General features: G+C 35.9%; 1 protein-coding gene across 3 annotated transcripts in view; it reads right to left on the minus strand.

Moving 5' to 3' along the window:
* The window catches only part of LOC122401390 (thyroid receptor-interacting protein 11-like), a 74,500-nt gene that overhangs the window by 10,281 nt on the left and 50,255 nt on the right, over positions 1-13,964 (minus strand). For 2 of the 3 annotated variants that reach the window (XM_043403478.1, XM_043403480.1), the window contains one exon: positions 800-967. In XM_043403478.1, coding sequence (XP_043259413.1) covers positions 800-967 — 168 coding nt within the window. Of the gene's footprint in view, positions 1-799; positions 968-9,519; positions 10,455-13,964 lie in introns of those variants that run through there. The other variant, XM_043403479.1, reaches the window with a different exon arrangement.

Raw genomic sequence — 13,964 nt, forward strand, 5'->3', positions numbered from 1 at the left:
GAGATTATTAGGCAGACGTAGTTCCGAAAATATCTACGTGAAATTGTCAGGGAACGTCGATGATTTTTGAATGATTATTTAACTTCAACCAACAAGATCATGGCCTATAGAGTTTAATACAGAGGGTGTTTTATAATACGTGGGCGTTGTTTCATTTCAGGGGCGAATCCAACGCACAAAAATGATAAGGAAAACCGACTATGTAAACATTTGTCTTGTCTGTCCTTGTTTCTAAGTTATAGCCTCTTGTATGTTGTACCATTCGTTTATCTTACGGAACGAGGCATTAGAAATGTTTAGTGTATATTGCAGTTCACAAGAGACTCGACTATGTTGATACATTACATAATTATGTTAAATTTCTTTCGTTATTCCTCTGTGCAACATTTTACAGAACGAATGGAGTGTCGATTGGACTTAACCAGAGCTACCTTATAAATCATTTGTTGCTTGTTATTTAATTAATCGTAAATATTCTGTTAATTATCGTATCGTTTGGTCGGTATTATTTGCTTCTCAAACGAATAAATAAACTTTCGAATTACTGCAACAGAATTATCGAAACATGTGTACAGTTAACGTTCTAAAACTTGTTTATTTATACCGACATACACGCGCGAAACGTGGTGTAAACAAAGTGTAATTGTACAATTTCACGTTCGTTCAAATTCTTGAAAGTCTGAATTCGAAAGCGTTTCAAGAAATGAATTTCTCAGGCTCGACGACGGAACGTTAAGAAACGATTTCGCGTTATGCTTTTCTTACGCGAATTGAAATTTCGAGATTTAAAATGTCTCACCTTTTGAAAACATTTCAATTCGGTTTCCAAGTCGCGTATCTTCATGGTGGCTTGCGCCAACTGTTCTTGCAGTTGTCGTTCGTGGTTCTGATTCTTCGTGTTTCGATTTTTCGAGGACAGCGGGTCCCAAAAAAATACCTCGCCATCGTCGTCTTGGTGAGTGTCGTTCTGCAACAAGAAAATGATCGTAGGAAACCTTCGACTGGCAATTTTAATGAAAATGTGGATTTTACTAATTCATTTTTCTTTTTGTAGGGTGCCAAAGGAAACATGGAAGTTGGCGAAGAAAAAGAAGAAGAAGAAGATCTTTAGCTGTCGTAGCAGTGGGAGGATTTTCGAAACAACTGATTACACGGTGAGATAATTGATATGTTTTCAACTACAATAATTATAGCTTCTCTAAACTGCAGAATTCCTTTTAAAAGCTTTTGTTCCACGACGAACAGTGGGTATGCTAATTTCCAATTGTCTAAAAACAGAGTTCCGTTTTCATGGACAATTTGAGGGTCGACCTGTTAAGAGTGCGTTGCCGAGAAACCGTGTTTCGACGGACTATATCTTTATGAAACTATGACTCGAGAGTTTTCTAAAATTTGTCTCAACATTCCTGTGCTCTTTTATCGTTAGACGAGCAAAAATCGTCTGCAAAGAAGATTAGTGACAAAGCTGGGCGTTACTAGTAAAAAACAATTGAATCTGTTCTATCAAGGAGTTTTCAATAATGATTGAACAAGTTCCGATCAAATGGACCGTTTATTTTGAAAGTGGTGTAAGTCCATTTTCTCTTGTTTCTTCTTGTTTGTTGATCAACAAAAACACAGTAATCAATAGATATTATGCGTTGCAAAAATTCGTAAATATAGCTAAATATATAATAAATGTATCTACAAAACACGGAATTAATCGCTCTTTAATAGCCCGCAAAAAAAAATCACAAAGAAACATGTATTTTTCGTGCCTACAAGGTAGAATGGCCCCTTAACCTTTTGACTGCGGCGCGTCCTAGGAAGAATCCATCAACATAGATGGCGCGATCGTTACATGCCTGTCGCTACGACCAAAAAAGTACCTGGAAATTCAAGAGACCATTCTTACGGTTTAAAAAAATAATAAATGCAAGTAAATTAAAATATCCAATTTTTATCAAATTCCATATCGAATCAATTGGTAAAACAGTAAAAGGTGTTGTAGTAAAAAAAATGCAGAGGGCGTAAATTTACGCTTTTCGTATATGGACCGTTTATTTTGAAAGTGGTGTAAGTCCATTTTCTCTTGTTTCGAGAAAATTAAAGGTTAACATATCCGTTAATTAAAAAATTTAGGCAAATTATATGAAGTCTGGCAATGTTTCTACTGCTTTATCAATATGTAATTCGGTTATATAAATTTGTTTTAGGCGTATTTTACTAAACTGATGTATACTTACGGGCTGCAAATGGTCTTACACCACTTTCAAAATTAGACAATTGTGATAATCGTTTAATTTCAATTTTGAAAAGTCAAATATCACTTAAAATATACTTCATATTGATCCAATTTTGTTTACAAATTATGCCACGACACAAAATAGAAGTAGTATTTTTAATTTTAAACGCTAATTACTAGACTGCGGATCTTTATGCAAATTCATATTTTTATTAATAGAATTAATAAAATGGGAGCTTTGTAGATGATTGTCTCAACCCTTAAATATAATAATTCGTATCTTACTTTAAGTATTTCTTATATTTTTGCATATTAAATGCATTCTGTAGTTTTTTGAGGATTAAAATTTCCCATAAATGCATAAACATCCGTAGTCTACTAATTACATTGTTCAAATTACAAGATATTGATAGTATTTACTTATGCTCTGCACGTGGCAGTGTTTCGAAATATGCATGATGCACCAGAGGTATATAAGGTAATAACTGCTTGATGTCTTTATATTTTTCATAAGTAATAGACCTGGCATCTTGGTACAAAGGCGCCAGGGCGATTTTTTCAAATTTTAGCGGTCTTCCAAGCCGTGTAGGTAATAAATTTATAGTTTTAAATTCTTTGCCCTTCATCGATGTTTTATATAAAGTAGTGTATGGTGCACTTTTGAGAAACCTCATCCAACATAATTGCAACCAATTTACCTGTTCTCCATTACTGTTTTTTCTTATCTGTTTTTTAATCGCATTTTGAAGATTTATTATTGAAACGAAATTCTCTCGTTTCATTTCATGTAAAATGAATTTATCATGTTTTCTACATTGTGTTATTACATCGTAATAATCCTGTGGTGTGTACAAAAAATTCTTTTTTCGAATTCATTTGATGATTACACAATTTCATTTACCGACCAATTTTAAATCGTACAAAACATGGGAATTTTTTAAGAAATTGAACACGGACTAGTTATACATAAAAAATTTACATTAAATTAAGCCTGAATTACGTGATATCTCATTTTTTTCAAAAATGGACTTACACCACTTTCATAATCGATGATTATGCAATTTCATTTACCGAGCAATTTTAAATCGTACAAAACATGGGAATTTTTTAAGAAATTGAACACGGACTAGTTATACATAAAAAATTTACATTAAATTAAGCACGAATTACGTGATATCTCATTTTTTTCAAAAATGGACACCACTTTCAAAATAAACGGTCCATATCTTGTCAGGCTCGTTCCCACTGCAGTCGGTCGATATCTTGGCGAGATCGCCGATACAAATCGCGATTTATTCATTGCCATTGTTAGCAGCATCTTTTTAACAGGAACTCGCGAACGATCTCGCGACTAAACGCAGCCGACATCGATCCGGTAGCGGTTTGTCTTCGAGCGTGTACGCGAATCGTGCCACGTTGTCGTTCTTCCGAGGCGAGCTGAAGCAGGATGCGACCAGCGAGCGACCGTATGATTAGTAACTTAGTATTGTTATGCACGTTTACATAAGAGCCCCGGCGTTGTGAGCAATGCACCTAGCAATGGCGGTGTTCTCGAGTTCGAGCTCGCGAGCGCGCGTAAAGAAAAAGAAAAAAAAAAAAAGGACGACAGGTGGGGAGAGACACACTTATGCAATCCAAATTACAAATGGTCGCAAGTCTTCGAGGAAGAGAAAGAATACATACCGGAGGCACGCCGCGGCAGGCGGTATTCGGTTTTCAAATTGCTCGCGCTCGATGGAAAGGATGTCAAGATTTTACGGTGCAGCGAGACCTTATAAAAGCCTCGTCATTTCATAGGAATTACCCGGATTATGCAACCCCGCGGACTCTCTCACGTGTTTCATGCGTACTTTTCTGTTGTTTCATTTTTTTTTTCTCTTTTCGTCCCGCGCAAAGGACGCTCGAATTGCGACGAGGCTCGATTCAATGCGATACGCGTCGATTCCAGGGGTAAATTGAATCTGCATTGAAACGCAGGCCTGGGATAGATTACGACGAGTCGTTGGCTTCGAATTTGTATAAAATCGAACATTAAAATCGTGACGGTCGAACGAACGCGGCTGGGAAACGACGAGGAGTGGGAATACCGAACGAGTGAACACATAATAGTCTGCTATTTATCGGAGGACATTTCTGTTTAACACATTGTTTTAAAAAATAGGACTGCGTCGAAGTTTTTGTAGAGACGGGGCACAGGAAGGTGTTATTAAGTTCCGCTACAAGTTTCTATGACTCTAAACGGCTCTCCTTGCAACGAAACTGTGGATGTTAGATCGAGAACTTTATTAAAATAAGTTTTACGATCCTTTTCCTTCGTGTGATTTACGCATCCTCTCTAACGTAAAGAATTAATAAGAGTCACTTTTATTCTACGATATTCGTTCTTTTTCTGATCGCATGATAAATATTTTCCAGCGTTCTACGTATGTATCTGTTTGTCGTTATTAATATTTCATGCCAAAGGCTACGTGTGGCAAGTTAAACGAGACCGTGCGTGCAAAAACATTGGAATATTTTACGTTTCGCGCGTATTTATAATTCTTATAGCAAATAAACAAATTTGTATGCATTTTCGAGCTATTTCCAATAAATGTTTTTTTTTTTCACGAAACGGCAGAAAATTCATAATTTTAAATTATGCATCAATTTAACGGGTCGGCACGAAAAAGTGATCCTCCCGATCGCGATACCGCGCGAATGAAATATTAATGAACGTAACTCGTTGAACTGGTCAGTGTTAAAAAAAGACGAAGCCAAAGCCGTTCGAAAAAAGAATTTGTTTCGAAAACGTGGAAAGGCATTGTGCCGGGAGTCAATAGAGAAATAGCTTCCCGTCCGTCAATCGATTCTAAAGTCCTTCGCCATGCATTACCATAATTCTATACAAATTATTCAATGAGCTGTTATTGTGGTCACGTATTGCCCTGACAAAAGACTACAAAACGGTTTTTAATCTACCATAAGTTCTCCACCGCCAGGGGAGATTCACCTTTCGACCGTGTTTTACGTTGTCCAAAGTTCTTTCATCTAAAAGTCAATTCACAGCATAGGTTTCCTTTTTGACCTGCATAATGTGAAAAGCAGCGCCAACCTTACGGCTGTGTTCTGACAAAGGTGCATTCCTTAATGCATACTCAAATTCCATATACCGTATCATTGATCTCGCGGAAGAAATGTCCAGAACCATTTTCAAAAGTTTCGAAAATCTACAACCTACGATAACGAATCGATTTAACATCACCTATGTCGTTCATCGTAAAATAACTTTACAATTTTCGTAAACACACTTTACAATATTCGATTTTGAAATTTCAATCACTTTCTACGCGACTGATTAAAATCTTCAGAAAAGCTAACAAAAATTTTTTTTCTTTTTTTTTAAAATAAAATATATTTTTCGTTGTATTTCATCACGACGTTTTGAAAGCGACAAATGAACAGTCAATTCCTCGATGCATCGTTCGATTCTTTCTTTCCGCTCGAGTCTTTTAGATATGCGACCGATACAGGAAAGTTTTCGAGACGATCGATGCGCACTATCGAAATGCTAATCGATGCACATCCGTATGCATTCGACTTCCTTGAATCGATCCTGGTCGAGATAGAGTCCTTTTGGCTCCGCCTTCGCCAGATTTGGTGAAACCATGTAAAATGGAGCGAGCCATTTTTAAACACATTTCCATTTATTATAAATACCTTTGCGTTTAGCTTTTATAATAAAAAGAAACAAGTAAAACTGAACGTTACATTCTGGTCAAATTTACATCAACAAATGTGATTTTTTTGATTAATTAGGAATTATATATTATAAATTGATTTTTACAAATACCTGTTGTTTAGAGAAACTATTTCTTTCAATTGTTATGATTTGTAAGAACGTATTTTAATCTTGATCTAACTCAAAGATGATATATTATTCATCTGGTAAATATAGTGTGTGTGTAGACATACAGTGGCGTCGTGTAAAGTTTCCAGAATATAGAGATGAATTTTGAATAACATGGAAACAAAGCATAATGGAGCAGAACAGAATATAATGAGCTAGAAGGCGGAAGTATTTAACAGAAATATTTAGTTCATTACCAAGGGATAATTCTCTCTCTGTAGAATAATTATCCGGAATCTCTAGCGCGCCATTGTACGCGCCACATATTTTACAATCTCGACTGCATATTTCAGATATTTCTGTACCATATTCTACGCTTATTTCAACGATTTTTTTCGGTACATAATTGCTCTCTTTGCTCGTAAACTATAACTACAACTTATGAGATCTTCAAATTAAGCAATCGAATCGAATAAAAAATGGAGGACTTCATTTTCAGTTACGAACGAATTCCAGGAGGCTGCTCGTCCCTTTCGAGATTCACTTTTCGGATAATTGATCAAAATTTGGAAAAAGAGAGGAACAATATCGAAACGATGTGGCGAACACGGAGATCGAGAAAAATAGTTGGTTCGAGTAGCGCTGCCATGGCGGCTTTCGTGGTCCAAAGAAAGGTGAGAGGGGCGGGGAGGGGCACAATTCTAATGAATATGAAAGGGGCCTCCGTTAGGTCAGGTCAAGGAATAATGCATCGTTTGACTTGCATACGGACGCGCGACTAAAGTTTCCTTCTTTCCTCTATTACGGGCCTGCTTATACATTTACTTCACCTTGAGTATTCGATGTCTTAGGACTGATACAAGGAATGTTCGGGATCCCAGGGTCTTTCGAAAGCAAAAGAAATTTACGCAATAGTCCTGTCCAAAGAGCCTCAACATCGATCTACGATTCGTCATTTTGGTTCTTTCTGAACCAGATGATTAATCTCCATTTTGTTATCGTGGAAAAATTGTAAAATGTTCGGGATTCTAGGGTCATTCGAAAGCAAAAGAAATTTACGTAATAATCCTGTGAAAGAGGCTAAATATCGATCTACGATCCGTCCTTTCGGTTCTTTCTGAACCAGATGATTAATCTCCATTTTTTCATCATGGTAACATTGTAAAATGTTCGGGATTCTAGGGTCTTTCGAAAGCAAAAGAAATTTACGTAATAGTCCTGTGAAAGAGCCTCAACATCGATCAACGATTCGTCCTTTCAGTTCTTTTTGAGTTAGATGATTAATCCCCATTTTGTTATCATGGTAAAATTGTAAAATGTTCGGGATTCTAGGGTCTTTCGAAAGCAAAAGAAATTAACGCAATAGTCCTGCCAAAGAGCCTCAACATCGATCTATGATTCGTCCTTTCGGTTCTTTCTGAACCAGATGATTAATCTCCATTTTTTCATCATGGTAACATTGTAAAATGTTCGGGATTCTAGGGTCTTTCGAAAGCAAACGAAATTTACGCAATAGTCCTGCCAAAGAGCCTCAACATCGATCTATAATTCGTCCTTTTGGTTCCTTCTGTACCAGATGATTAATCCCTGTTGGAAATGCTATAAATACAATACAAAACTGAAACGACTAATGTAAAATAGGCGTTATTGCACCTGTGGATGTATAAAATAATTCACCCGATAGATTCAGGAATATCTAGAATCCTGATACGTATATGTTTGCAAACAATAGACAGTGTCCTAACAACCACTACAGTGAAGCGTGAATACTAATAAATGGTTGTCGATATACGAATGTCGCTTTGTTTATATCCCATAATATCTAATAATCTCCATTTTTTCATTATGGTAAAATTGTAAAATGTTCGGGATTCTAGGGTCTTTCGAAAGCAAAAGACGCGATAGTCCTGCCAAAGAGCCTCAACATCGATCTACGATTCACCCTTTCGGTTCTTTTTGAGCCAGATGATTAATCTCTGTTGGAATATAACGTGTGGGCAGCAATGAAGGTCAAGCTCAGAGAAAAGCGAGTATTTAACACTAGATTGCCCAAGGAAGTCATTTTGACTGCTTTTTAATTTCAATTAGAAAAACAATTATGTATACATGTATAATACATTATGTATAATGACAGAATTTCTTAGAATTTTGTGACTTTTTGTACAACATACAAATGCGTTTATTAATAATTGTAGTTACTTCCCTCCTCCTTCATTTCCGGTATATACATATACTGGGTGGTCCACGCAATTGTTTCAAGTCATAACTCCGTTATTATTGCATTTACGCAAAAATGCCAAAGAAGGAAGATAAATGGTTCGAAGAGCACTACATTTGTAGGCCTTAAAAATTTTTTTTAGATGCAGCAGTGCATGTGCAATTAAGAATTGCATCATTTTTTTAAATAGAAATGCATATTTTTTTTTACACAGATCGATTCTTCTCTTCACTCTACGTAAAAAATGATTAGGGTACCATGGCAAAAAAATTATTAGATCTCGAGATATTTTCAAAAAATGTCTTTATTGTGTTTCGGGTAGAGACCTCCATATTTGGCGGATTTGACGTGTCAATTGTTTCACATTAACACTAGAAAGATTGAAACTTAGTATATACCTATATAGCCCAAAAGCAGTCATTTTGACTGCTTGGGAATTATTATTGAATCGAGTAAATTTCTTATATGACCAGTTCGGCTCTGTATTGAAATAACAGTTTTCATTTTTTTTTCGATTACCAACACATGATAAATTGTCGATTTGGGCGTATACTTGATAAGTTGCAGTTTCTCAATAAGCTAAAGTAGCACTTGCTAGTCGAATCTTTATGCAGTGATACTTGTTCTTACAAGTTGTTTATTTTATTTCTTTCGCGCCCTAAATTCATAATATTAAAACCTAATATTAAAAATTAATTTTAAACAAATTCCTTTACACATTAGTGATTCTTTCACAATGCAGCCATTTTGATTTACTTATTGCTTTTGGGCAATATAGGTATATACTAAGTTTCAGTCTTTTTAGTGTTAATGTGAAACAATTGGCACGTCACATCCGCCAAATATGGAGGTCTCTGCCCGAAACAATGGCGGAAAATCTCGCCGAAAGTATGCCTAAATTAAATGATGACGACTGGACAACATACTAAGTAAATGCATTGTAGTACAATGCTTATATCTCAAGGCCATACATTCAATTATAAACAATTCCTTTTTTCTCAGAAAATATGACCGACACGCTCTTGTGGAACAGAGTGTAAATGGTTGTCGATATACGAATGTTTATATCCAATAATCCCCATTTTTTTATCATGGTAAAAAAGTAAACGAGCCAGAGTATTTCTACTTAGAATAAAATTGTATTGCACCCAGGAGAATAGATTTCCAGGCGTCGATAAACGACACCGAGATGGTTGAATTTATTATACGGAAGCGTTCCGTGTAACTTTAAATACGAGTTGAAAACCTTACCGTTGCGAAAAGACGTTGTGTACGATTCATTAAAAACGTTCGCGTGTATCGTTGCAGAAATGAAGGCGAAGAAAATGAATGTGTTATCCCGATACGATCTCGCGACACTTGCTACGCTTTACACGTGAAATTACAACGTACACGGAAAGAGTATCAGCGATCAAGATTGCGATTTGATTGACTCGCGACCATTGTTCGAGCTGTGCGTCGTGTTTTCATTAAGCGGTTTGCACTCGAGTCAAATCGGCTGGAACAGATCGGAACGGGTACGGTGCGAAAAAATCTGCGACCGGAGAGATTAATCGAAGGGCCAAGATGGCGGATGGTTGATAAAAAATCGTAATAAAAAGACAACGATTGAATTTTTTTCGACGAACAGTCGTATTTAACTCGCGTTGAAATTTGTCCACGGTGACCGTAAATTTTCGAGCGAACGAGGATCGGTATCGCGTGTTCGTGGGTTCGTCGTAAAATGCGCGCGAAGAACTACGAGAAAAATGCCGGTCTACGCGACACTTGAAACCGCGTTTCCCGTTTCATCGTTGCAGAAGCGAGTAATAATTTTTCGATTCCGGCAAACTGTGCACACATTGGGCGCAATAACGATAACAGCACTTCTTTGTTTTTCATCGTCGCGCTAAGGTAACCGGTACCTGTTTACTCTGTATATTACGAAGAAGGACAAAAATGGACACTGTGTCGTGACAGTCTTTGATGCAGGTCGAGAATGTATAGCTACATATATTGACGTAGATTTATAGATGCATATGTTTATAAGGACACTGGTAACGGTAGAAATAAAGCGACGAAAATAGCCAAGAACTAACTTAATTAGGTTAATGGCGATACGGAATACGTCTCAACGACAAGGTCCAATTATTCGCGAAGCAAACAATGTGAGGTTCTATTATTTTTATCGGAAGAAATATAATATATAATTATCTTTATCGACAGAGATAAGCACGAGCAATTATTATTCGTCGCGAACTACTTATACTATTCAACTTTAGAACTACCAAACCAGTCAAAATGACTCATTCGTAATTTTTAATAAAATTTGTAAAAAATTTACTTGACTGAATTTTTGAAAATTTATTTCCATTGCATTGTATATTTCTTCGCGTATCTATCGTTTCAATTTCTTTGGTACAAATAAACACACTATAATTGTCGGTAGTTCTAGTGTTAAACCTACATACTGGAAGTCTTCGTTACTATAATTTAGTAAAACTGTAACATAATAATTAGACACAGGAATAAGAAAGAAACTGATTATAAAATAACATTTAAAGAAATGTGGGTGAACAAATTGTGTCATCAAAATATTTTAAGAACTCGCGAATATAATAAACAAATATTGCCTACGTACGACTGTACACTAATTCGGATTAAAAATCGAACTGCAAAGGAACGATTTAATTATCTGGAAACTGATTACGATTAAAATTAAATAAATATTGTATGGAAATCTCCGTTCGAGATAATGAATTACCGAGCATTTAGAAATCAATGAACGGGTTACTCGTTCGAGTTTAAAATGTGCAAATATTTCGATTAATTGTTGTCCTTTGTAAGGATATCGAGTTATAGTGATAAATACGTTTCTGTCGCGTATTATGGTCATAAAATGAATTAAAAGGAAGGGTGTACATAGATGTATCCAACGTGCAAAATGAAACCTTGTCTTATATGGATCGTAGATATGCTTGGAGGTTTCAAAGTGCTAATGATAGTATCACGTAGATAAATGATGTCAAAACTTCAAACCTGGCGACGAGTCATTCGACCACCATCACATGGATATTGATCGCCACACTTGGAGCGAATCACGTGTAGCAAGGACACGTGTACCCTAATTAATTCTGGAAATAATTATTCCATGGCTGCTTGACGTTAGGTGATATTTATACTACGAGCTGGCTTCGATTCCCTGATTACTTGTCACATTCAAAATCTTCTAATATTAACTCGTTATTAACAGCTGAGTTTTTCGATAATATTGAACGCAGCGAGTATAGACAATTAATTTGAGATACAAAGAAGGAAAGTTACGTTGCAAGATTAGCAGATTCGCAGTTCGGCGAAGTTCGTGTTGGATATTTCGACGCAAGCATCGTTTCGATTCAAACATTTTTGTTTAGTCGACGATGTATTCTGCTTAGTTGCCAAGATAACTTGCTGTAAAGATGCACGCTGGTATTAAATTTTTAAATGCTTGCAATGTAGCGTACTCGTGGAAGGAATTAAATAGTTGTAAGAGTTTATACGCATACGCGAGGAATTAGAAAACATGGATTGTACAGGGTGTTCGACCACCTCTGGGAAAAATTTTAGAGGCCAAAATAAGACGAAAATTAAGGATACTAATTTGTTGATTGAGGCTTCGTTAAAAAACTATTAAAAAATTTCAAATCGTTCTGGAAAAATTATTTTCGGTTGAGGGGGTTAATTACAATCATTTTTGGTGAATAGACATACCCCCGAAAACATACGCACTTTCGAGAAAAAAATTCGGATAAGTGCTGAAATTTTTCGGTGAAAAAAAAGTTTCAAATTATACTAAAAAAATTATATTTAGTTACAGGGGCCTATTACAAGCATTTTTGGTGGATAGACATACCCCCGAAAATCTACGCATGTTCGAGAAAAAAATTCGAGTAGGTGCTGAAATTTTTCGGCGGAAAAATAAATTTCAAATCGTTCTGGAAAAATTATTTTCGGTTGAGAGGGTGAATTACAATCATTTTTGGTCAATATACGTACCCTCGAAATCCTAACCATTTCTGAGAAAAAAAATTCCTTACTAAAAATATAATTTCTGGCCCAAGAAATGCTTCCTCGAAATGTCATGCAAATGTTTAAAATATCATAACTTCTGAAGGAATTGAAGGATTTTAATTTTTCAAACGGCAAACAACGTGTATTTTAGAGAAAAATATGTAGAAATTCCAAGAATATTCGAAAAGTTGTTCCTTGACCCCGTAAAGTGAGAAAAACCCCATAAAACGATCCAATTTTTCAAACAGCCATAACTCCTGCAATAGTGAATATATTTCAATGAAACTTTTTTCTAAAATAGAGCTGATGGGTACCTACAAAAAAGTATTAGACAACATTACCATACAGCATCAAACAAATTTATTAAAAATGAAAGACGAATTTTTAAGAAAAATCGACTAGGGAGTGCCTCAATTTTTTCAAATCGTTCTGGAAAAATTATTTTTAGCTGCTGGAGTCAATTACAATGATTTTTTGTCAACAGACATATCCTCGAATTCCTACGCATTTGCGGTGAAAAAATTCAGAATGGTGAACAAATTTTTCGACAAAATTGAAAAATTTCAAATCGTTCTGGAAAAATTATTTTTAGCTGTGGGGGTCAATTACAATGATTTTTTGTCAATAGACATACCCTCGAAATCCTTTGCAATTTCGCGAAAAAAATTCAGGAAGGTGAACAAATTTTTCGACAAAATTAAAAGATTTCAAATCGTTCTGGAAAAATTATTTTCGATTGTGGGGGTCAATTACAATCATTTTTGGTGAATACACATACCCCCGAAAACTTACGCACTTTCGAGAAAAAAATTCAGTATAATAGACACACGTTGGAATAAAATTCTAATTAATAAAAGCAATTACTTGTTTTTGATTCTCTGAAGATGAAAACATACGTAATTCTATTTTTCCCACGAATACAGGGGAGTAATAAATACTAGTAAAAGATGAGATGTTGGCATACTATCCACAAGCTAAGCCACGCAAGGGTCAAAGGGAATCATCCGTACGTTCCTAATGTTTAGGTTCTTGGCTCGACCTTCGTTCTCGGCTTGTTTAGGGACTTGGTTCCCGATCGACTTACCCGATAATAACCGAGAGCCTAAGAAGTAGAGGGGATTACGATCCCCTTTGCCTCTCGCGTCGTTTAGTTCGCAGGTAGTGTGCCATCATCTCGTCTCCTAACAGTATTTACGAAGGACCCATGTTCTCTGGCCGTTTACAGGACATCCAAGCCCAACAAGAAGACGATTGCCTGCCATGTTATCGAAGCGACGCGTTGGAATTGTACGCTACAGGTAATACGGTACTGATAGCAACTGTGGGAAAGGAAGCTCTTATCAACGGTAGTGTAAATGTAGTTCATCCTAATCTCAACATGCAACTATCCTATGAGAATACTTTAATATCGTATTTGTATCTGCAATATTTTGGTAACACGTAGACCAACAGGATTTCTAGGAACTCAGATAACAACACGAATAATTTTCACTAATTTGGTAGCTCTAACGTATTTTCGTACGTGTCTCTATGGAAATATACAATGTGTTTACTTTTGGACTATGTCTTTCATAGCAGTAGACGTAAATACGCTTTTTGTTAAAGTTTTTTGCTCTGAGGTCTGCCATTTTTCCAATTTTTAATTTTCTCTCAATATCTTCGGTTCA

Source organism: Colletes gigas, unplaced genomic scaffold (assembly GCF_013123115.1).
Source record: "Colletes gigas isolate AHSC1104 unplaced genomic scaffold, ASM1312311v1 Colletes_gigas_Sc00024, whole genome shotgun sequence".
NCBI lineage: Eukaryota > Metazoa > Arthropoda > Insecta > Hymenoptera > Colletidae > Colletes > Colletes gigas.